Genomic DNA, 23,551 nt, shown 5'->3' with positions numbered 1-23,551 from the left:
TGTTAAAAAAACGAAACGAAAGCCCGCCCAATGACGCGACGGAGTTACTTACCGATACCCACCATTTTACCGAGTGTGTGTGTGTGCGTGTGCGTGTGCGTGTGTGTGTGTGTGTGTGTGTGTGTGTGTGTGTGTGTGCGTGTGCGTGTGCGTGTGCGTGTGTGTGTGTGTGTGTGTGTGTGTGTGTGTGTGTGTGTGTGTGTGTGTGTGTGTGTGTGTGTGTGTGTGTGTGTGTGTGTGTGTGACTACGGTTTCCACGGTTATTCTGCCAGATCACGTGTCCAAGGTGGACACAATCTTTCTTCCTGCCTCGGAGGCGCGGGCCAGAGTGCACTACGTGCAAGCTTGGAACCGTTGCGTACAGACACCGCATACGGACACTGCCCGTCGCCACACGGCCCGTCGCCACACGGCCAGGGGTCGTATCTTGTTTTCGGGGTAATGTCTAGCTCCAGACAAAAACGGCCGGGTGGCCGCCGTCTTTTGTCTGGGCACATGGCGGTTTGGGGGCTTCTCCCTAGGAATTCGGACAAAACCGGTCCCAAACCCGGGCCAACAAAGTCTCGCCCCAGACATTAGCCCCCGGAAGGAATGTCTAGGAAATGGCCAAAATGGCCGGTTAATGTCTGGAGACATTAAGATAGGAGCCCTGCACACGGCTCGCGCCATGCCGCGTGTCTGAGTGTCCCACAGTGTCCCATGAAGCATGGGAGGTATCCTTGCAAGCCGGACTCCTGCACGGGACACTGACGTCCCTATGTGCTATTTCAGCGCTGCGGTATTCTGCATTCCGTACCGCGAAGGGGACCTCCGCAGCATTCGATCCGTCCACGGCTTTGAATCACTAGCTTGACGTCCACGTGCTGCTCCCACCACCGCGACTAGCCACGGCACTCCGGTATGAAAGCACTTCTATGTGCTGGCCATCCCTTGCCCCAAGTGATAGTATCCAGGGGTTTCCATAGTATCGGACCGGTTTCACGCCCCTGCCTTCATCTGTGCGTGCGTCAGATTCTGCGACAGTCTCCCACATCGCTTCCAAACAGTACCGGCATTTCTATGATGTACTGCTTTCCAGCACCTTCAGCCTAGCACAGCAACCTGGCTGCTTCACGTGTGGGCATGCCACTTGGCGCAAGCAGACCCATGCTGTATGCAGAAACTGGAGGAAGTGCTTCGTCCAGCGCTCTTCACCCTCCAACGCTGGGGCCAAACAGCACGAAACACGCGGTGATGTAACGCCTGCTAGTTGCTAACGAGCCCTTTCCAGAACCTGACAACCAGCGTGGCCCAGTGCACCTGCAGTGGTTGTAGTGCCAGCTCGCGGTAGACACACGTAATGTTTGGGGTTTTGGCACCCAGTCTTACCCGCCGCATGAACGGCATTGTATTACGCATTGCAAACTTCCGTCCCGCACTGTCATAGCGGCCCAAGTACCTCGCCGTCCCCTTGAGTGCTGGGACTTCACGCCACGCCCCGCAACTTATAAAGCCACCGTGCGCCCATTCTGCCCTCAGATTTGTGCTAATTTCCAACATTCGCACTTGCCGTTGGATAGGATTTACTTGCATGTCCGTGGCCTCGCAACGGCAGATGCGTGAGCAGCGTCAGTGCGCGCGTTCTTGTGCACGCCAGTAGGGTTGCGTCCTCCACAAATAGCATATTATTCACAGTTTTACCGTCAACAGTAGGGCTGTGATCGGGCACCTCCCACTGTAAACTACCAACATGTCAAGAGTGTGACGCTCAGCGGGCAGCCTTGCTTGGCATCCCGTGCCACACTGAAAGGCATGCGCAGCTTTCACTCGCATATAAACCTCCTACCACGATGCATTATGCGCTGCCATTACGCGCTCTCCATGACCGTCAATTTGTAGGAAGGCCCACAATGTGTCATGCTCGACTGAGTCACAAGCCTTCACAAAAGAAATTTGCAGTACAATCAGCTGGCACGCTCGCGTCCCCTTCATTGAAGACCGGGGTGAGGGTGCTAGTCATCAAAGATTGTGGGCAATCCCCATCATGTGTGCGGTTGAAGAGTTGGACAAGGTGCCATCAAGTAAGTTGGTGCTTTGCCCTCGTCCTTCCGCACAGCGTACTTGAAGCACTCAGCATGCATTTCTTGTGGCCCGCTAATGGCCATGGCACGCACCGCTCCTACCACCCCCGCAGTGCACATGCCCGTACAGAGCCATTCAGCTGCAGCCTGTCGGTGCTCCTCAAGCTCAGAGGCCCGCCAGGCATCCACTCACTCACCAACTACATTACACACGTACAGAGCAATGAAGCACATTTACATCATAATCACAGATGTCGCTCGGGCGGATAGCGCAGGGACTGCACACAGGCGCTCAGCCAGCCCACTGCCGTCCACTCCCCCCCCCCCCCCTCGCACCCCCCCCCCTCAGGAGACTGCGAACACACGGCCTCCACTTTAGCATGCACATATGCGCTCTGACATATTGCTGGCTATGACGCCTTGGCATATGCTTATTTGCGTTGAGCCGAGCTTGCCTGAATTCAAGTTGCTTGGTGTGCATAGGTCCCAAACGAGTTGTGCAGTCACGCGGCACGCGAGGAGCACAGGGCACGGCGCATGCATGTGTGTGCTTCAAACCACGGGTGCTTTAACCCCCATCACGGTAGATGCAACATGCAAAACGCCAGTCAAAAAGTCGATCGGTATCACATACCATCACTGCAAATGCGTGTACTGCACCTCAGCATCGGGGAGCATGCGAGCCATACCTTACGAGGCACTCAACGATCACGCATTCCTTCCCTAGCACGCCGTGAAGCCACAAAAGCGGCACCAGCCCCCCTCAAGTTCTTAACCGCCGACATGACCCATCAGCACCAGCACTGGCAATCCGCGGTCCACCCGTTCGCGGCTTGCGGATTGATTGACAGCCCCCGACATGAGTGCACAACAACCCCTGGAAACCTATGACAAGTTTACTAACAGGCAAGCCTGCAGGGCAAGAGCTTGCCTGTTGGTTTCAGCAAGAACTGTGTAGCAGGCGGGCAACAAACACCTAGCTGTCGACACCCCCCAACTTGTTGAGAAGAACTCGATGACTCGTACGTGATATCAAGCCACCGCACTCCGCCCTGCAAGTAGCCACGTTAGGCTGCCTGGTTGTCTCGACAGGCCTGTGTAGTTCTGTGCAGTTCATGTGCCGTGTCAGGCGGGCTTCTCAGTTGGGCCACACAGCCACACCAAGCACACCAAGGGCCCCAACCGCCACACCAGGACCAATGCTGCACCGCCTGCTTCAAGCCATGCCCTCGCCGCTACCGCTCTCTTTGCACGCAGCCCCTAGCAAGCTGGCCGGCCGCTACACCGGGCCCACAGACGTGCAGGTCACCGCCTTGCGGCTCCCGCACAGCCACGTGTCAGCGCCGGGGCCGCGCCGGCTGCTGCTGCTGCCGCTGCCACTGCCGCCGTCCACATGCGCCCCGTCAGCGCCACTGGCAGCCGCGGTGATTGAGCCACCGGACGACCAGCCACCACCACCGCCGCCGCTGCCAGGCGGCGCCCGCGGCTGTCCCACCGAAGGCCTCGGCGGAATCGGCGGCTCGCGCGCTGGTGCGGCAGCGGTGGGGGGAGTCACGGCGGCGCGCGTGCTGTCATCGGTGGCGGCCTGCCGCCGCTTGAAGCGGGCGCGGCTGACGGCGCACACAGTGGCGGTGGTGAGCAGCAGCACAGCCTGGAGGAAGGGCAGGTCGCGGGTCGGGCATGGCGGGTCGTGTTCACACCGTACGTTGGGCCGGGATGCCAAGATGCGCGGGTGGACAGTACCGCAGCCTGGGGATGCGTGTGTGCTCCTGCCTGGCTGCTGCAGCGGCGTGCGGACATCATGTCTTCGCCCTACAGCCCCCGCAGCCTCCCTGCCTACCCTGCCTAAGCGGCGCTCTTCCACACGCGAGCGCGTCCCCACTCACACTTCCGGATCCGTCCCAATCCTGACCCCAGTCCCGCAATGCCTTGAACCCACCCACTACGCCGCACCTGGTACAGCGCCAGGCGCGCCAGCGGCCCCGCCCTCGCGCCCGCTGCCCCCGCCCCGTGCGGCAGCGCGGCCCGGTACAGCAGCAGCATGGCGGGCGCGTCCGCGGCGCTCAGCAACAGCCGCGCGCCCAGGCCCAGCGCCGGCCCCTCCACCAGCGGCCGCAGCACAGCCTCCACCGCGATGTCGCCGCCGCCAGCCAGGAAGGCGGCCGCAGCAGTGGGCAGCACCAGCGCCGCCGCGGCCGCGCCGCCGTCCTGCGCGTCCGCCGCCGCGCCCGAGAGCAGGTGCAGCAGGCGCAGCCCCACCGCCGCCTTGGCCGCGGCCCGCAGCAGGTGCATCACCAGCAGCGCACGACGTAGGCCGCCGGGGCGACGGCCGGTGGGGGTGGTGTTTGCCTGAGAGGTGGAGGCGGCGGTGACGCAGCTGCACTCGTAGTTTGCGCCGCCGGCATTGCCGCGCTTGCGGCGCACTTGCGCGGCCAGGGCGCAGGCGGGCGAGCAGCAGGGCGCCGGGGGGGCGGAGGACGAGGGCGCTCCTGCGTTGCCGTTGATGCTGCTGCTGCCGGTGTGGTGGTCGGGTCCCATCCACCAGCCCACCAGCGGAGCCACGTGCGGCGCCGACAGCGACACAGCCGCCAGTGCGCCGTCCAGGCCCCACCAGCCGCCGCCGCCACGAGCACCCGCAGACCTGGCGCCGCCGCCACCGTCGCCGCCCGCGGTGGCGCCGGCGGGGCCGTTGGCGGGGCTGCCGCCCCCGGCGCTGCGGCCCGCGGCCACGGCTGCCGCGGTTGCGGCTGCGCCGATGCCCAGTCCCAGCCCCAGTCCCATGGCCAGTCCGCAGCGGGCCAGGCTGAGCAGCGGCAGGAGGCAGTGCAGCGCAACGTAGAGCTCCAGGGTGGGGCTGGAGCGGGCCTGAAGGGGGGTGGGGAGTGGGGTGGGGGTAGGGGGGTGGGGGTAGGGGATGGGGGTGGGGCAGGGAGGTTGGACGTGTGCATGGGGACACGGAGCAGCGACACGCGCAGATAACGGCACGCCTGCTTGTGCCAAGAGGAGCACCCAAACGACTTGATGGTTCCAGTCTCCCTGCCCCTTCCCTTCTCCTCTCCTGCCAACCCCCCCCCCCCCTTTGCTGCCTCCCCACCTGGCAGCTGAGCTCCTGGGCGAAGCGGCGCTCCAGGTCCGCATCACCAAACCCCCACACCAGCTCCCACACCCCCGCCAGCGGAGGCAGCAGGCCACCGCGTTGGCGGCAGCCCATGGCCGGCTGCTGCTGCGGCGCCAGGAGCTGCTGCTGCGCGTACTGCTGGAGCGCCTTGCCTCTGGGGGCGCCGGGGCTGCTGCTGTGGGCGGCGGGCGAGGTGGTGGCTGACACGTCGGAGCTGGCGCGGCCCACCCCGCCCCGCACAGACGTCAGCGCGGTGTAGGCCTGCAGCAGCGGCAGCGGCGGCGACGGCAATGGTGTCAGGACGGTGACTTTGAGTCCGCCACGGGGAGTCCGCCACGTCACCCCATAGCCGACAAGGGCTTGCGACCCCTGGACCCCGCCCCCCCCCCCGCACCCCGCACCCCCCTCCAGGCCCCCTGCCTCACTCTGTGCAGCGGCGTGCCCGCCCACACCCTCAGCCGCCAGCGCGCGCCCATGCGCCCCGCCAGCGCCGCCGGGCTCAGGCCGTCGTCGCTCAGCGCACTGCGCCAGGCCGCCGCCGCCGCCGGGTAGGTGGCCAGCAGCCAGGCCGCCAGCTCGCCGCCGTCCGGCAGCCCCGCCGCCACATGCAGCGGCGTCACGCCACACACCGCCCGGGCCAGCCAGGGGTTGCTACTGCCGCCAGTGCTGCTACTACCGGCAGTAGCGCCGCTGTCCGCCAGGCGCTGGTGCCAGCGCAGCAGCACCTGTACCACCGCCCGCGACTGCGAGGCCACCGCCACGTGCAGCGCGCCGGCGTGTGTGGGCGGCGCACTCACGGCGCCCAGCAGCCCCCGCAGCGCCGCCGCACCACCACCCGCACCACCACCCGCGGCGCCACCCCCCGCACCACCCCCCGCACCACCCTCGGCTCCCAGCTCCACCACCATGGCGATGAGGCGGTCCGCCACCGCCGCCACCGCGCCGCCGCCGGGGCCGCCGCCGTGCTGGCAGCAGGCGGTGAGCAGGTCGGCGGCGGCGGCCAGCAGCGGGGCGGCGGGCGGGCCGTAGGCGGCACACATGTACGAGTGGCTGGCGGCCATGGCGCCACTGCCGCCGCCCGCACTGGAGCCGGCGGCAGCACCGGAGAGGCTCTGGTCGCGGGCGGCGGGCAGCACAGGGCAGGTGCCGCACTGCGCACAGCCCACAGACAGCAGCCTGCAGGAGCCGCCGCCGCCGCCGCCGCCGCCGCCCGCCGCGGTAGTGGGCGCCGCCGCCGCCGCCGCGGGTATGGCGGTGGTGCGGCGGGACACCACGTCACAGGCGCCGTCGTCGTCAGCGGCAGCCGCGGCAGCAGTGGCAGCAGCGGCAGTGGCATCGGAGGAGGAGGCGGACGCCGGGAGGCCGCCTGCGGCGCCGGAGGAGGTGGCGGGCGCGCCGCCCTTGCTGCCGGAGGCGGCGGCAGCCACCGACAGCGCCGGCGGTGCGGTGGGCAGAGCCAGCGGGCCGCGGCCGGTGTCGGGGGCCGCCGCGGGGACGGCTGCCTCCTTGTCCTCCGCCTGATGCCGCTGCCCCGCCTGCTGCCCCGCCTGCTGGTGCCGAGCCGCCGCCGCCGCCGCCGCCGCGTCCAGCCATGCGCCGTAGTCTGCCAGCACTGCCTCGCCACTGGCGGGGTCGGACATGCAGCCCGCCAGAGCCAGCAGGCCCGACACCTGCGTGCAGGCGGGCGGGCGGGCAGGCGGGTGGGTACGAGGTAAGGTGTGGTAAATGAGGTAGGAAGGGAGGTGCGGAAGCACGACTGTATGAGGTGGGTTGGGGTGGGGTGGGGTGGCAGCAACAAAGGCCAGTCAGCACCAGTGCACAGTGTACAGTGCTGGGCGGTCCCTGGCTAACCCCGAGTCCGCCCCTGACACAGCCCCCACCAGCCCACCTCCTCTGCCTGCCTTTCCCGGCCCCCCCTCCTCCATGCTCTCACCAGCTGCGGGTCCGTGTCCAGCACCACCGCACGCGGCTCACTCAGCAGCTGGGCACCCGCCAGGACCACGCCGGCACCACCACCACCACCAGCACCAGCACCACCAGCACCGCCAGCAGCACCAGCACCACCTACACCAGCAGCACCAGCGGCCCCCAGGCGCCCCGCACCCAGGCCGCGGGCCTCCAGCTGCAGCAGGCCGCTGGCAGGGGCGGCCTGCACCTCCAGTTCCAGTAGGTACAGCGGCGGCCGGGGAGGCGGAGCAGGAGGAGGCGGAGGAGGAGGCCGCGCACCCCCAGCTCGCTGCTGCTGCTGCTGCTGCTGCTGCGTGTTCTTCTCCGCGTCCTCTTTCCCCACCGCCTCGATCTCCTCCTCCTCCTCCTCCTCCTCGTCCTCGCCCCAGGAGCCCTTGTCCGACTCATCGCCGCCCCCCGCCTCGCCCGCCTCCTCCTCCACCAGCGACACGGACAGGGCGGTGTACGGCAGCAGCCGCCCGCCCGGCCCCCGCACCAGCACCCCCGAGCCCCCCAGCAGCTCAGCCGGGCCCAGGCCGCCGCCGCGCACCGCCACCGTCAGCCGCAGGCCGGGCACACCTGCGGCCTCAGCGGCTGCGTGGCGGCAGGCGGCGCGCGGGCTGAGCCACTCGATGACGGGCTGCTGGTGGGGCGCCAGCGCCAGCGCCGGCAGCGGCAGCGGCTCGCCCTCGCCGTCGGCCTCCTCGGCGGCGGCGGCGGCGGCGGGTCCAGCGGCCTGGTAGCGCCAGGTGCCGTCCTCGGCGCTCCACGTCAGCACGCAGGCGCCCTCGCCCAACTGCGATGAGGGAGGAGGAAGGCATCAGGGATGGTTAGAGCAGTGGTTGCCGAGTGAGTGCGGGGACACCCAGAAGGACAGCAGGCGCCGCCGGCACCCATTCGTCAGCACAGTGTACGACACGTGATCGCAACCAGACACACCTCCGGTCGCCAAGAACGTGAGGCGTCGCCCCCCCCCCCTTTAACCCCCTCTCGCCCCCCCCCACCGCCTGCAGCCCCACCTGCAGCACCACGGACGGCTCGCAGTCGGGCCGCAGCAGCCCCGCCCGCTGCAGCTGTTCCGCCACCACCACCGCCAGCTCCTCAAGAGACAGCGCGCCGCCAGCGCCCGAGCCGCCACCCGCCGCCGCCGCCGCCGCCCCCAGGGCTGCCGCCAGCGCCGTCGCCAGCGCGCCGCCCTCCGAGCCGGCGGCGCCGCGAATGCGGATGCGGGCGTCCTGGTCGGCCAGGGCGGCGGCGTCGTCGGCGGCCTCGCCCGCGGCGGCGGCGGCGGCGGCCAGCGCGGCGGCGACTGAGGTGCCCGGCTGTGCTCCGTAGGGCAGGCGGCGCGGCTGCCGCGGGCGCAGGTCCAGCACCAGCTCCACACAGCCCTCGCGAGCACAGGCGCTCACGGCCTGAGGCGGAGGCAGAGGCGGAGGCGAGGAGATGGGGAAGCATGGGTATGAAAAGGCTGACGTCAAGCCAGTAGCAAGTCAGTACAGCATGTGCGCACCACAATCGGCACCCCCACAGAAAGCACTGCGCTCTGCCCGCTAGCCCCCCCCCCATGCTCACTAACCCCCCCCTGGCCGTCGGCACTCCGTACGTACTCCGTAATGTACGCCCGTTGTTGATGGATTGCCGCCTGCTCCCCAAACAGGACACCCCCAACCTTCCTCCTTGTTCCTTGCCCCACTGCGCTGACGTTGCAACCCCCCCACCCCCCTCACCCCCGCCCCCCCTGTCACCTGCCAGCCGCTGGACGCCAGTATGTGGGTGTTGATGCGCGCCAGCAGGTCGGGCGGCAGGTCGGCCAGGTGCGCCCAGCTCAGCTTCAGGCTGAAGCGGCAGGCCCGGGCGGGCGACACGTAGCAGCGGCCCGCCAGCGCGGTGATGCGCCGCACCGCCGCCAGGCTGCCCACGAGCGGGCCGTCCGCAGCAGCGGGACCGGAGGCGGGGGTGGTTGAGGAGGCGGTGGTGGCGGTGGTGGTGGCAGGTGCCGCGCCGGCGGCGCGGATGGCGGCGACCGCGGCACCAGCGGCAGTGGCAGTGGCGGTGGTGGTGGCACTCGCAGCTTCGGCCTCGGAAGCTGCCGCAGCTGCGGCTGCGGCGGCCTTGTTGCGCGCCTTGCCCAGGTCACCGTCATCGTCCTCGCCCGCGCCGCCGGCCCCGCCGCTGCCGCCGGCGGCTGCGGCTGCGGCTGCGGCTGCGGCTGCGGCTGCGGCTGCGGCTGCGTTACGCGCCGCCAGTGCGTTGCGCTCTGCGACGCGGCGGCGCTGCTGGTGGGAGGCGTTCACCAGCGCAAACACCGTGGCGGCGATGGCCTGTGCGGAAGAGGGAGGGCGGAAGAGGAAGGAAGCCCACTTATCCCAGGCAAAAACAGCTAGACGACGGAGATGTTTGAATGGCGCGGCGTTGCGCTGCCTCCATAGCGATGAACACATGCCCGCACATCCGGTCCCCGTTGTGATTCATTGAACAAAACACGCTCCGCTTCCAGCTCACCCAATGATGGCGTCGCCCCCTTATGCTTGTGAGTGTTCTGGTCTGCTCACCCGGTTCAAGCCCTCCACCCCCGCCCGCCCGCCCGCACGCCCGCCCGCCCGCCCGCACCTGCAGCGCCACGTTGATGGGGTTGACCTCGGGCAGGAAGTGGTGCGGGAACAGTGCGGCCATGGCGGCAATGATGACCGCGGTGCCGCCCGACACCGCCGCCTCGTGCGGCACGGGTATCTCTATGATGTAGGCGGTCCAGGCGATGATGAAGAACTCCACCTTGCTGTAGCGCTTGTAGTACAGCGAGCTCTTGCCCAGCAGCAGCGACTTGAGCAGGATCATGGTGCGGCACCCCACCGCGATGCCGAACTTGAGCAGCGTGCGGCTGGGCGGGTTGGGGGTTGGGGGGGGGGGGGCGGGCGGGTGCGGGCGTGACTGTTTAGAAGGCGCCGGTGTGAAATGGAAACTGAGGACGCGGGCAATAGATTGAGACAGTGGACACGCGTGTCCCCAGCGGCGCACGACAGGCGCCAGCTGGCTTACGGCCCCTGCAGCCCAACCCAACTCCGCACACATCCACCCGCAGCAGCACAGTCCTGCCCCCACGCGCACAAAATACACACACGCGCGCACGCACACACCACGTACCCCCCTACCTGGCTGTGGGCGAGATGATGCGCAGCCCCAGGCCCTCGCGCAGCAGCACCGTCAGCATGAAGATGATGGGCACCACGAACAGGATGGGAACGAACGGCTCGCCCTGCAGCGGAGGAGGCGCGGTGTTGGCGTGTGAGTTGCAGCCGGCGATAGCGGCCCATCGGGCAGCCCTCAAGAGAAACCGCACATGGCCCGCCCACCCTCCCTGCTTGCCCCCTGCAGTACCGGTGATTATGGGTGATCTCTGCGATGTGGTCGTGTCGCCACACTATTCGCCTGCAGTACCATCCATCAACCATCCTCCCATAACGCCATCAGCGGGCATTCCGCCCCGCCCAGCCCCCAGACCCCGTCCAGCCCCCAGCCCCCGCCCAGCCCCGCATTTTGGGATTTGCATGAACTTACCACCACCACCACCACCACCACCACCACCACCACCACCACCACCACCACCACCACCACCACCACCACCACCACCACCACCACCACCACCACCACCACCACCACCACCACCCCACACACATGCCCACCTGTCCTCCCCCCGTCATGATGTGGGTCACGGTGGCCACGGGGCGCTGCAGTATGAAGAGCACCTTGGCCACCAGGTGCGAGTGGCAGGGGTAGCCGCGCCAGGTGTCCGCGTCAATGTCCACCTCGCCGCCTGACCAGCGGAGGGGAGGGGCGAGCAGGGGGGAGAGGGGTTGCATAGCGGAGGAAGGCAAGTGGCGCACGAGGGGGAGGGGGATAGGGGAGGGGTGTGTGGGGGGTGCGAAAAGGCCCAGGTTGGCTGCGCGCCGCAGGTGCTGGTGGACAAGGGGAGGCAAGCTCGGTGCCTTCTGCGGCCACTGCCCGGTGTGCACACACAGCCTGGACGAATCCCACCGTGAAGCGCTAATCCGCCACCCCACCCCCGCACATCCACAGCACTTGCTGAACACATGTGCATGGCTGCATCCAGGCCGCCCAGCCGCAACCGCTACTGCGCCGGGCAGACCAAACCGCACAACCGACTGGGGCCACCGGCACAGCGGCCCGACACCCTCAGGCAGCCTGTGCTGTGCACAGCGCTTAGGAGGACGGCCCAGCAACCCAGCGCCAACCACTCCACGTTCCGCATCTCTCACCGAAGGTATGGTGCAGCAGGGCACCCAGCCCGCCCCGCTCGGGGTCGGCTCCACATACCGCCACATCGATGGGCAGGATGGTGTGAACCTGCGTGCCGCAGGAGAAGGTCAAGGCACTAGTACATCTCCTTGAATGTGAGAATCCGTGCATCAATCCCTTAAATTGAGCCAGTGCACAAGCACACATAACGCCAGCACCAGTTGCTTGAGTTACAGCATCCTCCTCACCGTCGCCACGGCCCTGCAGCAAAGAACACAAGAACTTAGCGGCCAGACTGAGAACGAATGGAATTGCTCGACGGGCAGACTCAGAAACGCGCGGCAGCCGCTCAAGGACCCTAAACTTGAGTCGGCAAATTCTAGCTAAAAGTTCCAGGGAGCAGCCCACAGTGCCCTTGCGCAGGCCAGCCCTTCTCCCAGCCCACTGTGAAGTTCCCGAACGCTGAGCGCAAAGCCCGCCCGCACGCACCAGTACACAAACGCGCAATATGTCAAGCAGTTTAACATCCTTGCCGGCGGATGTTTGGGACAACAAAACTCCGTGTTAAGACGACATCATGCTGGCAAAAACGACGCAGCCGCCCCGTCCGCGAGTATGTTTGAGTGCAAGGTGAGCTAATATGGACTGGAAGTATGCAGCCAACGGTTGGAAGCTCCGGCAGATCTCATGGCATTCCAACTGCAGTGCAGGCCGCCATGCAAGCGCTATGCACCCTTATGCACCCCCTTCCTCCCAGGGGCCCATCCGTGAAGGCGGAGCACCGGCACGCGGTGCGGCGATGGCGAGGGACCTTGCGGCATGCTGACGTGCGCTTAAGTTGTTTCAGGCAAGGCCTGGGTCCCAGGCAGCACCGCGGCGGCACTCCAGAGGGGAGGGTCCAGGCGGGTACCCTCATCAGTAGCGCTGAGGACAGTTTCTGGGCAGACAGGGTTGGGTTTGGACGAGAACTCCGAGCCACACAAGGCCAGGTGCCAGAGGCGTGGGCCTGTTGGATGCAGGGGGAGTTGTCCCCTGCGTGGTGTGGGCAGAGCGAGTGTCGCTGTACTAGTCTGTGCTCCATGCGCATTCGCCAAATTGTGTGACGCTTTTCTCCAGTTACTTCTGCCCGCAGTGCTGCAGCCTCGACTCATGAGTCTGCCGGGGCTGAGGGGCTGGAGTACGGCAGGCGTGGCGTGCCTGCGGTGTTGCACCCCACCATTACGACCACGTTGCGCCCCGTTCCCAAGCAAAGTTTTCACCCGCTGCCTCACGCGCTTATTAATTGTCGCTATGTAATACATAGCAGTTGATAGTCACTCGGGGGGTTCGCATGTCCCGCACTGTGTCAAAATCGAACGCGCTGTCCACGCTTTGTGCAGTGGCCTTCCTGGGCATCTGCGCTGTTCTGGTGCTTTCATCTGGACGAGTCATACTGCATCAGACCAGCACAAAGAGTGCCACGGCCCCGAGCGGAGTGCCAAATTTGCTCGCCGCGCCTGCTGGACCCACCCTCATTGTATACATATTAAGCTTTGCGGACTCGTCATATCTCGAAAACTTCCAATTCTTTTACCGGGAGGTGGGTTAGGTCGGCCCAGCCCTCGCCTGGCCGCTCCGTTCCCGCCCACGGATTCTGCTGGCTGCCGTGGCGTCGCGGGTGCATGATGCTCGCGCACCCTGGACAAGGCGGTGGCATGGGGGGTGGCTGGGGCAACTCCCCACGGGGTAGGACAGAAGAGCAGCCCACCCATCCGGCCGCCTCCTCCCTCCTCCCCGCCCCACCCTCAGGCCATCCTCCGGGACCCGGACAGCCGCTATGACGTGCTGGTAGCGGAGGACGACTTCCAGGTGAGGGCCGGGGGGCATGGGCCCAGAGGGGCGCTGGGTCCAGAGGGGGTGGGCCCAGAGGGGGCGGGCGTTGCGAGACGGGACGCTGCATGGGGGGCCCCACGCAGCTTGACGCGGGGATGGGGCAGTGCAATGGAGCGGGTGTGTTGGCAAGGCAGCGGCCAGTGAGGCTGTCATGACGGATTGGGCTCTGGCAGGACATGAGGTGCTGGCAGTCACAAGCCGGGGAGGCGCTGCTGCGTGTGTCCGGGGGGCAGTGCGCGGGGGCCGGGTAGTGCCGCAAAGCCCGGCTCCCCTCAGCTGCCCCCCCCCTCCTGCCCGCATGCGCCATGGCTGGCCGCTGCAGGATCTGCCGCTGCCGCCGCTGCCGCCGCATGCGCGCTACGTGCGGCACGGCCGCGGCTGGTGCGGCGGGCTGGCGCTGGTGCGCTGGTACCTGGGCTCGGTGGCGGAGGGGCGGCAGGCGCTGGCGGGCTCGGTGCGGCTGGTGCTGGCCAGCTCGGCGGTGCGCGGGCCCTTCATCCCGCCCGGCCTGAGGGTGAGGGGAGCAGGCGGGAGGGAGGCGGGGGCAGGCGGGAGGGAGGCGGGGGGGGGGGAGGAGGCGCAGGCCATGGGATTCGAGGAGGCCGCAGTCGGGAGGCGGCAGATGGGAGGTGTCGAGGTGGACAGGGAGCGTGTTCTCTTACTGGGAGGAGGGCGGGGAGCCTGTAACCAGGGGGTCCGTGGGAGGAGGCTCGCACGTGCACGCCAAGGCACGCGGGCCGTCGGCAGGCCGTGCACTCACAGGAGTGCTGCTGCGCGCCCAATCCACCTGACCCGCCCATTGCCCGCCCACTGTGCAGGCCATGGTCAAGTGGCACGCGGCCCTGGGGGTGGCGCTGCAGCCGCCGCAGCCGCAGCCGCAGCAGCCGGGCGCTTCACCCGCCGCCGCCGCCGCCGCCTCCCCCCGCTCCCCGTTCAGCGGCGCCTGGGTCTCCCGGTCGCCGCGACACGCGGGCGCGGACCTGGCGGGCGGCGTGGTCAGCTGCGTGCAGCCGCAGACGCAGCCGGCAGCGGCGGGGCCGGCGGCGGCGGGGGGGAGCGGAGGCGGCAGAGCTGGCGACGCGGGTGGCGGCTCGGCCGGCGCCAGAGGCGGGCTAGCGGGGCAGGAGGCCGGCGCTGGCGGGGGTGAGGGGGCGGCTGCGGCCGAGTCTGAGGCGGAGGCGGAGGCGGAGCTGCTGCCGCCCTTCCTGGAGTTCACAGCGCTGGCCGCCACACGGGTGCGTGGGTGGGGGTGGAGGTGGGTGCAGATGGGTGCAGGTGGGTGGGTGGGTGGGTGGAGGTGGGTGGGTGCAGGTGGGTGGATGGGTGCAGGTGGGTGGGTGGAGGTGGGTGGGTGGGTGCAGGTGGGTGGGTGGAGGTGGGTGGGTGGGTGGGTGGGTGGGTGGGTGGGTTGGTGGGGGCACGGGGGCACGGGGGGCACGGGGTAGGGTGAGGGAGGGCGAGCGCTTGTGCGGGAGGGCCGGAGCAGGCAGGCTGCTCTGAGGACCCACCAACTGACTGGGAGTTGTCGCTCCTGGTGTGGCCCGGCATGCAGGCGGCGGTAGAGGTGTTGCTGCAGCTGCCCGAGGCAGGGCCCCGCCCGGAGCAGCAGCAGCAGCAGCAGCAGCAGCAGCAGCAGCAGCAGCCGGCGGGGCGCTGGGCGGTGTCGGGCTGCCCCGCGCAGCCGCCGCCCCAGGTGGCTGCAGCCATGGCGGAGGCGCGCCGGGCAGCGCGGCGGCTGGCCCAGCACACGGCGGCGGCGGCGGCGGCGGCGGCAGTGGAGCAGGCAGACGCGGCGGCGGCGGCGGCAGCGGCAGCAGGCATAGCGGCAGCAGCAGCAGCAGGGAGCGACGCCGGAGGTGGCGGCGCCGCCGCTGACGGCGCCGGTTCGCGGGCGGACGGGGCGGAGGGCTCGCCGGGGCCGTCCGCAGCGGGTCCCTCCCCTGCTGCGGGCCACCAGCAGTCGCCGCAGCACCCGCAGCTGCTGGGTGCGGTGGAGCAGGACGAGCTGCTGCGGGCGGTGAGGGCGGCGCACGACCCGGCGGCGGTGCTGGCGGGCGAGGCGCGGACGGCGGCGGCGGCGGCGGCCATGTCGGACATGCGGGCCTGGTGCGGCGCCCTGCTGGCGGCGGGGCGGCGGCTGGCGGCGGCGGCGGCGCGGCAGCGGGGTGTGGACTGGGCGGACCGCCGCACCTGGCGCTGCAATGCGGGGTGAGTGACGGTGACTGGCAGTTGGCGGTTGCCGTTTGCGTGGGCGTAGGGCAAGCTGTCAAGGCTTTCAGACTTTCGCGTGAGCGGGCGGCGGCGTTGGGGCGGGGCGAGGGTGAGGTGTTGTGATGCGCCCGCTGGCTGAAGACCAGGACTGCCGCTAACGCCTACACACGCAGCGGGCCCTCGCTGACCTACCCACAAACTGGATCTCGTCCAACTAACCCACCTACCCTTCCCCCCACCCCTAGCCCCCCACCCCCACTACGCCTGCACTTCTTATAATTATTATGAACGTAACCCAACCCCGCGCACACACACACACACACACACACACACACACACACACACACACGCGGGCTTCGTTTTGTTGTTTTTTTCTAACACACACACGCGCGCGCGCGCAGCGTGTCCCCCCTGGCCGACCACGCCAACGACGGCCACTCGCTGTCGCCCTACGAGGCGCTGTTCGTGCCGCTGGGCCGCTGGGACGACGCCGGCCAGCCTTACGGCTCGCCCGCCGAGCTGGCGGCCGCGTACAGCGAGTGGATGGCGGTGAGGAGGAGCGAGGAGGGGCGAGGGGGGGAGGAGGAGGGGCGAGGGGGGGAGGAGCTTTCTAGAGTTTCATTGCGAAGGTTTGTCCCTTCTAAGTCGTGGCTTCACGTACGGCTTCACGTACACCCCTTCTGACGCAGCGTGTGTTCATGTTGTATGTATATATGTACCTCGCAGGCGGGGGCCGGCCAAGACGCGCCCGGGCTGCAGCTGCACAACAGCAGTGCTGCCGCTGCAGCTGACGGCCCCGGCCCCGCCGCCGCCGCCACCGCCGCCAGCCGCACAGCGCTGGCGGCCCGCAACCGCTACTTCGCCGCCGGCACCGCCGCCACCTACAAGCTGCCTGCGGTGCTGTTCGCGGTGGCGCTGGGGGAGCAGTGCTTCGACGCCGACCACTTCAAACAGGTGTGCGTGGGGGGAGAGGGAGAGGGGGGAAGGGGGCCTCGGGTGGAAGAGGAGCTTACGTGTGTTTGGGTGGGAGGGGGGTGGGATGGAGATGGGACGGCCCACTGCTCCTCTCACGTCCGCCGAACCACGCCGGCCACGTTCAACTGCAAGCGCCCTGCCGGTCCCTGCACCCCCACGCAATGCCCCTCATTCCCTACCCCCGCCCCGCCCCCACCCCTCCCCGCCCTCCCCCCTCCAGGTCAACCCAGACATGGCCATCCTGCCCAACCGGGACCTGTGGAAGTTCTGGGTGTTCGTGGGCCAGTTCCAGCCGCGCGGCTTCAGGCTGCGCTGCGGCATGGACTGGAGCAGGTTCGGGCTGCGCAACGCCAGCGGCGCCGGGGGTGGGGCCGGCAGTGCGGCCGGCAGCGCGGGCGCAGGTGGCAGCGCAGGCGCAGGTGGCAAGGCCGGCGGGTAGCTGCAGGGCGGAGGAGGGCTGGGCGGGGCAGGTGTGCTGGTGACCTGGTGTGCCCTTGAAGTTGCGGGTCACAGGGTCGGAGCTAGCTAGGCGGTTTGAAGCATCTTGACGTGCTCTGGGTAGCGGGTATTGCGCTGACAATGCTGTTGTGGTCATACAGCTTGACACCGCGTCAGTCCGTCGCTCGGACTGCCCACTGCCCCGGAATGGCCGATGGCTCCCCATGCGGCAGTGTCATAGAGCTGGGCACTCCGTCAGTGGGACTCCGCACTGTCCCGGCACCGCATGTGGGTCCAGGGGGCTGGTCACCTCATGCACAGGGGGGCGGCGCCCTTACTTGAGGGCGGGCAGGTGGGCTGGGGAGTGTCGAGGCAGTGCGGAACAGGGAAGTCGGCTGCGAGGTGCTGAGTTTGCAATTTCGATCAGGCATGGAAGGCACCCCCAAATAACCTGTACCAATTACCATGTGTTTTGAGCCCGAAGCCCTTCCGAAGGAGTCACACCGCTGTGTCGTTATCTGCCCACAAGCCTCCGCTGGACCGTTGGCAAGGTGCTGACGTTGTGACGTGAGCGTTCGGTGGTACATGGAGGACAGGAGGGACAGTCCGTGCAGATGGGTGGGACAGTGGGAGGGGACAGTTTTTCGCAGATGGGTGGGGTAGGCACGGTTCTTGATGGGGGGGCCGTAAAAGACAGAAGAGCCCTTGAGGACTGATGCAGAGAAGGGAGGGGACTCAGGGGAGGCGCTCGCGAACGGCAAATCAGCAAGAATGTAAGGTGGGGGAGAAGTGGGAGGAGTGTCTCTGGGCCGGTGAGGGTCGAACGGAAGCGCCCCCCGGGGACGGCACAATATCAAAATATACAGAGGCACGGCCTGGGTGCACTGCATTTGGGGGGTGGGGGTCGCCTGCAGCCTAGCCACCCTGTCCGCCGCCCGTGCCCTTGTCTTCCGTGCAAGTCGCCCTCCTCTGCAATGTCACGCGCGGTGTGGCGTCGTGTTGCGTCTGTGTGGTGCCACCGCCTGGCTGGGTGCCCGGAGCGTGTGTGAGGATTGCGCGTCAGCAAACTCTCCTCAGCCAGCCGACGCAGCCAACGCAGAAGGGTTGGCGTCTGTGTGGCGTGGCCTGGCCGGGTGACCCGGAGCAGTAAGGAGCACGCAGCCGAAACGACAACACCGCGATCCGCCAGCAACAGCAACAGCAAGAGCACCAGCTGTGCTTACTTCATTCCATTACTGTACACCGCCGGCGCGGCCAAACTGCCCGCGCGCGCTTCTCTTCCTGCTGTTTGCGTTCCTTAAGCGCATGCACCATTTTTGCCCGGTACTACGGAACATAGGCATTTGGGCGGGTTTTGAGCAGGGGTTGCATCTTCGGGGAGCGGCAAGAAGCGGGCCCCAATGCAGGCCCTCAGGCGAGAAATGGCATTTCCGGGGGTGCATTCTCGCCGCGTGGGCCTGCATACGGCCCCCGAATTTCGCGGACTACCTCTTCCCGGGGGGGGGGGGGCGAAGCACCCCCAAACGCTGAACACTAGGCATTTTGGGGCCCCTGGATGCCGTGGGCGAGGAAACGGTTCGGGCCCCTCTCGCCAGCGGCGGTGGCCTACCCCTGGATGATGCAAGCCCTGGAAGATGCAAGCTGGTTTTGAGGGGGCCGCACAAAGTGTCCGCCTGCGCCTGCCCTGCCACCTGACCAGTGCTCGTGTCTTCCATCTACGTTGTAGAAATTTGCCCCAAAACAGCCGAAGGCGAAAAGCATGTACGGGCTGAGCGACTCAGGGGGGCTGAATGAAGACCCCAAGAAGACCCCGGTCCGTTCGTCCGTGGCGGCGTGGCTAGCTCTGGTTGTTGATCTGTGAGAGACGACGGAGAGGTGGACAAAATCATGCGTGGCTCATGGGTTGGGTATGCGTTGACACAGATTGATCGTCATTCAGCTAGCTTGCGCTGGCGGCAACTCAACCAGCGAGCCAGGTCCCAAACCTCGCCCGGCAAGGCCCATGCAGCCCACCTTGGTAAATGACAAACCCTCAGTGTTACTAACGTTTCGGGATTCATACTTCCAGGAAGGGGGCCTGAAGTTTCTCAAGATATTCAGACCATATACTTGGGATAGGCGCGAACGCAAAGTACAAGCCGGATCCAATTTTCTGGACCCGTGCGGACGTGCTGGCACGCGCCTCCAGGCCGGCTCGCCCCACCGCCTGCCTGGCCAGCGAGCCTGCCGCATCCAAGTGGCGTGTCACGTACCCGGCGGGGCCTACAATCCCCACCGTCTCCAACCCAAACAAGTGATTACGCCGACGGGGTTGGGGGGGGTGGGTGGGTTTGGTCCCCGCCACTTACCCGCCTGCTACCGAGGACATGCATGGTGCGCACTGGGCGCCAGGCGGGCGCCAGGTTACCCGGCGCCCCCCGTGTTCAGTGGCTGACCTCGCTACGTGTGCGGACAATGTCATTGAGGGTGGAGACGGCATGGTCGTGGAGTATATTGCAGTATGTAGACGGAGGCAGCCGTGGAGCGGACGCCTAGTTTGTGCAGCAGCGTGGGGAGGTCGACTCATATGATGCCTCTTGCTGAGTGTATTTGACTTTCCACCCTGCCCTGCGTAGGAGGCGGGTGAGCGTGTCGTGTTGCTTGGCCTTACTTGGCGTGGGCCTTGGCGGTGGGTTTAGGTCGGCACAGGAATTAACTTTGAGGATGTGAAGTCTGTGGTCCCAACTGGCTGGGTGAAGGCTGGGTGAAGGCGGGACATCAGGGTCGAGGGGAATGGTGGGAATCAGTAGGATATCCGGCCGTACGTAGCTTCCTGCGGAGGCCGTACGTCTGGGCAGTTGGGAAGTAACCATACATTCCGGTAGGCAAGCGTCGAATACATACTTTGGAAGGTCGGCCGTGCTGGTCGCGTCCATGATTTTGAAGCAGCCGCCGGGTGGCACGCGCGCGATGTGGTGCATGTATGTATGATGGTGCGGAAGCCTCTATTGTACCGGCTGATGTAAAGCTAGCTTTCGCATGTGTGCGTGCTGGCATCCTCCCAGGATGTGACCCCCAGAGTCGGGGCGGGTGCGAGCACAGCGGACACGGGGCTGCGTCGTCGGGATTTTTGGGGGCGTGTTGCCGATAGGTGAGGGCTGGGCCGAAGCGGGCCGCTGGATTGGCGCTCCACAGGTTGCCGTGCAGCAGGTAGTCAAGGCAGCCGCCGGCTCCCCCCACCACCCCTCGGGTCCCGCCGCCGCCCCACCCACCCGTCCATCTCCACCCCCCACCGCCCGCTGCAACCCCCGTCCCCCGCGGCCGCCGCCCCCCCGTGCCGTCGCCCCCGCTCCCATCGCCCCCGCGCCCCCCACACACCGCCGCTATCTCCACCGCCGCTGCCCCACCCACCTGCCTCCACTTCCCGCCGCCCGCTATGGCCGCCGCCCCCCGCCGCCGCTGCCGTCGTCACGCCCGTAAAGTCTCCTCCGGTCCCCCTCAAAATTATGGGCGCTCCTCCCTCCCCGCCGCCGTTGCCCGCTTCACCGCCGCCGGAACCACCCGCAAGGAGCGCTGGGGCCTCTCCTATGCCTACGGCCCGGCCCTGCAAATGAGATTGTGTTCATCTTGGGCGAGGCAGCAGGCGGACTGCGTGAGCCGCCGACAACCAGGCGCTGAGTGCAGGTGTACCGCTTCATCACGTGCGGACCGCGTGACGCAGAACGTGGCCAGCAGGGCTTGCATCTTCCAGGGGTAGGCTACCGCCGCTGGCGAGAAGGCCCCTAAGTGTATGGGATGACTTGCCATGAGGCCTTCCATACATCCTCCCACACTCTCCCACACCGGGCCTGGACGTCCCGGCCAGGGTTAGCCACCAGGCTCTACACATAGTTGTTCGCAGAAGCACTCGTTGGAAGGCTGCAGCAGGGAGAAGGGGAACGCTCTCGCGTTACTCGCGTCACGCCGCACGCCGAAACTGCGGGAAGGTACGTAGTCTCATCCTCTCATCGTGTCGAACACGCGGGCAGGCCCCAATAATGGTACGACTGCCGGCGGGTGACAATGGTGCATGCGGCGACCCAAAGTCCCGCAGGGTGAAGAATCCCATGCAGGGGCATGCAGGGGCCCCAAACCCGCGCCCCCTGGAAAGGGCTGGGTAGTTGGCGAGATTCGGCCGTATGCAGCCCCAGCAGGCGGCGCGAGCGAGTGCACCCCGGAATGCCCAATCTTTCTCGCCCGAGGGCCTGCACTGCTGGGGCCCGCTTCTTGTCGCACCCCGAAGATGCAAGCCATGCATGCGTGGCCAAGCTGCGCGGCGTAGATGTGGACATGGGAGCTGATGGCTGAGTTCAGCTGTAGTGCGTGCACACGGTGGGGTCCGCACTGCAATTTCCATGTATGCATGGTTGCTTGGTGCGTGGTCCCGCCGGCGGCTACAGCCTCAGACATCATGTATATATGTATGTTAGCACTTGCTCCGTCCATGCCCACTACTATAAACACACCCCGAAAAGAAGCTTACTTTCGGACACGGGCACCGGAATGGAGCACGGAACTGAACCACGCACAAAAGCAAAAGCAGTAGATGCTACATACGTCAAAATAGCAACACGGCACAGCTGGCCGAAGTAAATGTGTCGTCAATTGATGAAGCATGCATAGCGAAGCACATCCATGTATGGCCTGGACAAGCCTACATAGCCATCCAGCTTAGCCAAAGTGGCGGTTCCAGAGCTTGCGCAGCCCTGGTGGCATCTTTGCTTTCAGCTTTTCCTTCAGGCCGCAGTCGTCTTGGGCGCTCCTGCCTGTTGCAGTGCACACACATCGGCTGCAAATTTCTTATGCAGCAGTTGGGCCCGCCAGCGCTCTTTGGAACAATGTGGTCGATATCTGTTTGGTCGAAGTTGTTGTTGCGACCACGTTCCACGCATCTATACCAGCCATCGTGGTTGGGCCAGCCATCTGGGTACTTCTTGCGGAAGGATACGCGGTATTTCGTGGTGCAGCCACAGCACTCGCAAGGCATCTGCACGCAGTCAACAGCAGTGTCGGCAAAGTACATCTGCCACAGAATGGTAACATACACAGGCGAGCACAGGCCAGCCATAAACCAGCAGCTGGAGCATGCAGCAGAACAGCAGCACACTTGGCAGCACACTTGCCTGTTCCTGTGTCTGTGCTGTATACCTGTGCTAACTACCTCGCTGATATTTGCCTTTTCTAGATGTGCCTGCTGGAGCTGCTGTTCGTGCGTGGTGCGTGCTGCTGGCTAGAATGAGCGCTCTCAATTGTTGCGTGGCAGGATATGGTTTTTGCGTGGCAGGCTATGTATGTAGCAGCAATAAGTTTTTGCAAAGTCGCAATCAAAAAGGCAATTAGGTAGCGGCATCAGCGTTATTTGGCGACTTGCCTATATAAGCGTCTGCGGGGGGGGCTTCGCCCCACTGCAGTTGCTGCCAGGGAGGGCTCGTTTCTTGCTTGTATTGTTGGCGGCGGGGATGTCCAGACATCAGATAGACAATAAGGGCCTTTCTGTCTAGAGGGCCCGCTGAGCCGCCATTCCATTCTGAACATCGCCCAAAACGCTTTCAATGTCCAGTGGACATTATGATAGGAGCCCTGCGGCTGGTAGGCCCCTCGCCCATAGGGCCTAAAATGGCGCTGAATGGCGCCTGGTCGACAAATTGGCTACTGCGGATTTAGGCACGCCTCGACTTATCGGGCATACATCACTAGCTAGGTACACAGGTGGCTGGTATAAACAGGACTTCAGGCGTAACTAGATAGTTACTCAAGCGTGTTCTTCCGCCCGGCGTCAGTCGCAGCGAGCTCTCAAAGACAGGTTAGCAGACATGCGTGCCCATGCATGCTTGAGTGTGTAGCCAAGCTTGGCTACCGTGCAGCTGCCGCTACCTCCCCTGGTTCCCATCCCCATTACCATGCATCCCTGGCCATTTAAGTTCCATACTCAGTCAAGAACCGCCTGCTGCTGTGCACTATTGTAAGCTTCCTTGATACCATGCCACCGCGCAACTGCTGTGTAGTCCTATTTGCCATTTCGGCTTTTGTGCTGCAGCTTGTTAGCACAGGCAACGCGGCTTGCCCCAATGTAAACCGGCAGGAGATTGTCTGGCGTAGTTGGACATACAATACGTTTGAATGTGACGCTTTTGATTACAATGGCGCAACAGTGACCGTTCAGGAAGATCCACGCACAGGCGCTCTTGCTATCTTGACCTCCGGCTCCAGCTGCGATCAAAATAGTGGGGGGATTTCTTTTTATGTGGGAGGGAACATTGGTGACGACATGGCAAAACCGGGCGGCTCATCGACCTGGTTACTTGACTCCTTGTCCAGCGACCGCGTTCGCAACATTCACAACGGCCGTTTTTGCGTCAAGCAGTATTGCTACAATAATGCGACCGACTGCCGCGTCTGGCTGACCATCACGTACCCACAACGTGAGTGTGTGTGTGTGTGTGTGTGTGTGTGTGTGTCTGTGTGTGTGTGTGTGCGTGTGTATGTGTGTGTGTGTGTGTGTGTGCGTATGTGCGTGCGTGCGTGTGTATGTGTGTGTGCATGTGCGTGTGTATGTGCGTGTGTATGTGTGTGTGTGTGCATACGTGCGTGCGTGCGTGTGTATGTGTGTGCATGTGCGTGCGTGCGTGTAGTGCGTGTGCGTGTGTGTGTGTGTGTG

The 23,551-nt window shown here is 65.9% G+C and overlaps 3 protein-coding genes across 3 annotated transcripts; 2 read left to right on the top strand and 1 right to left on the bottom strand.

Moving 5' to 3' along the window:
* Window positions 1-620: 620 nt before the first annotated feature.
* CHLRE_18g749197v5 (uncharacterized protein) lies at window positions 621-12,001 on the bottom strand. The gene is made up of 13 exons (XM_043072812.1): window positions 11,869-12,001; window positions 11,628-11,640; window positions 11,400-11,487; window positions 10,806-10,936; window positions 10,275-10,378; window positions 9,736-10,003; window positions 8,871-9,446; window positions 8,145-8,537; window positions 7,112-7,921; window positions 5,604-6,848; window positions 5,155-5,439; window positions 4,014-4,925; window positions 621-3,711 (listed from the first exon to the last, which is right to left on the bottom strand). The coding sequence occupies exons 1-13, from the start codon at window positions 11,904-11,906 to the stop codon at window positions 3,340-3,342; spliced, it is 5,235 nt and encodes a 1,744-aa protein (XP_042914263.1). The 5' UTR covers window positions 11,907-12,001; the 3' UTR covers window positions 621-3,339.
* Window positions 12,002-12,641: 640 nt separating this feature from the next.
* CHLRE_18g749147v5 (uncharacterized protein) lies at window positions 12,642-17,664 on the top strand. The gene is made up of 8 exons (XM_043072811.1): window positions 12,642-12,958; window positions 13,168-13,227; window positions 13,574-13,765; window positions 14,070-14,486; window positions 14,804-15,459; window positions 15,864-16,011; window positions 16,189-16,416; window positions 16,658-17,664. Exons 1-8 carry the CDS (start codon window positions 12,710-12,712, stop codon window positions 16,874-16,876), a joined length of 2,169 nt encoding a protein of 722 aa, XP_042914262.1. The 5' UTR covers window positions 12,642-12,709; the 3' UTR covers window positions 16,877-17,664.
* A 917-nt stretch (window positions 17,665-18,581) lies between these two features.
* On the top strand, window positions 18,582-19,892 carry CHLRE_18g749097v5 (uncharacterized protein). The gene is made up of 2 exons (XM_043072810.1): window positions 18,582-18,732; window positions 19,064-19,892. Exons 1-2 carry the CDS (start codon window positions 18,635-18,637, stop codon window positions 19,170-19,172), a joined length of 207 nt encoding a protein of 68 aa, XP_042914261.1. The 5' UTR covers window positions 18,582-18,634; the 3' UTR covers window positions 19,173-19,892.
* The last annotated feature ends 3,659 nt before the right edge of the window (window positions 19,893-23,551 follow it).

Source organism: Chlamydomonas reinhardtii (genome assembly GCF_000002595.2).
Source record: "Chlamydomonas reinhardtii strain CC-503 cw92 mt+ unplaced genomic scaffold scaffold_18, whole genome shotgun sequence".
In the NCBI taxonomy this organism is placed as follows: Eukaryota; Viridiplantae; Chlorophyta; class Chlorophyceae; order Chlamydomonadales; family Chlamydomonadaceae; genus Chlamydomonas; species Chlamydomonas reinhardtii.
This window is presented reverse-complemented; position numbering and strand designations above follow the sequence as displayed.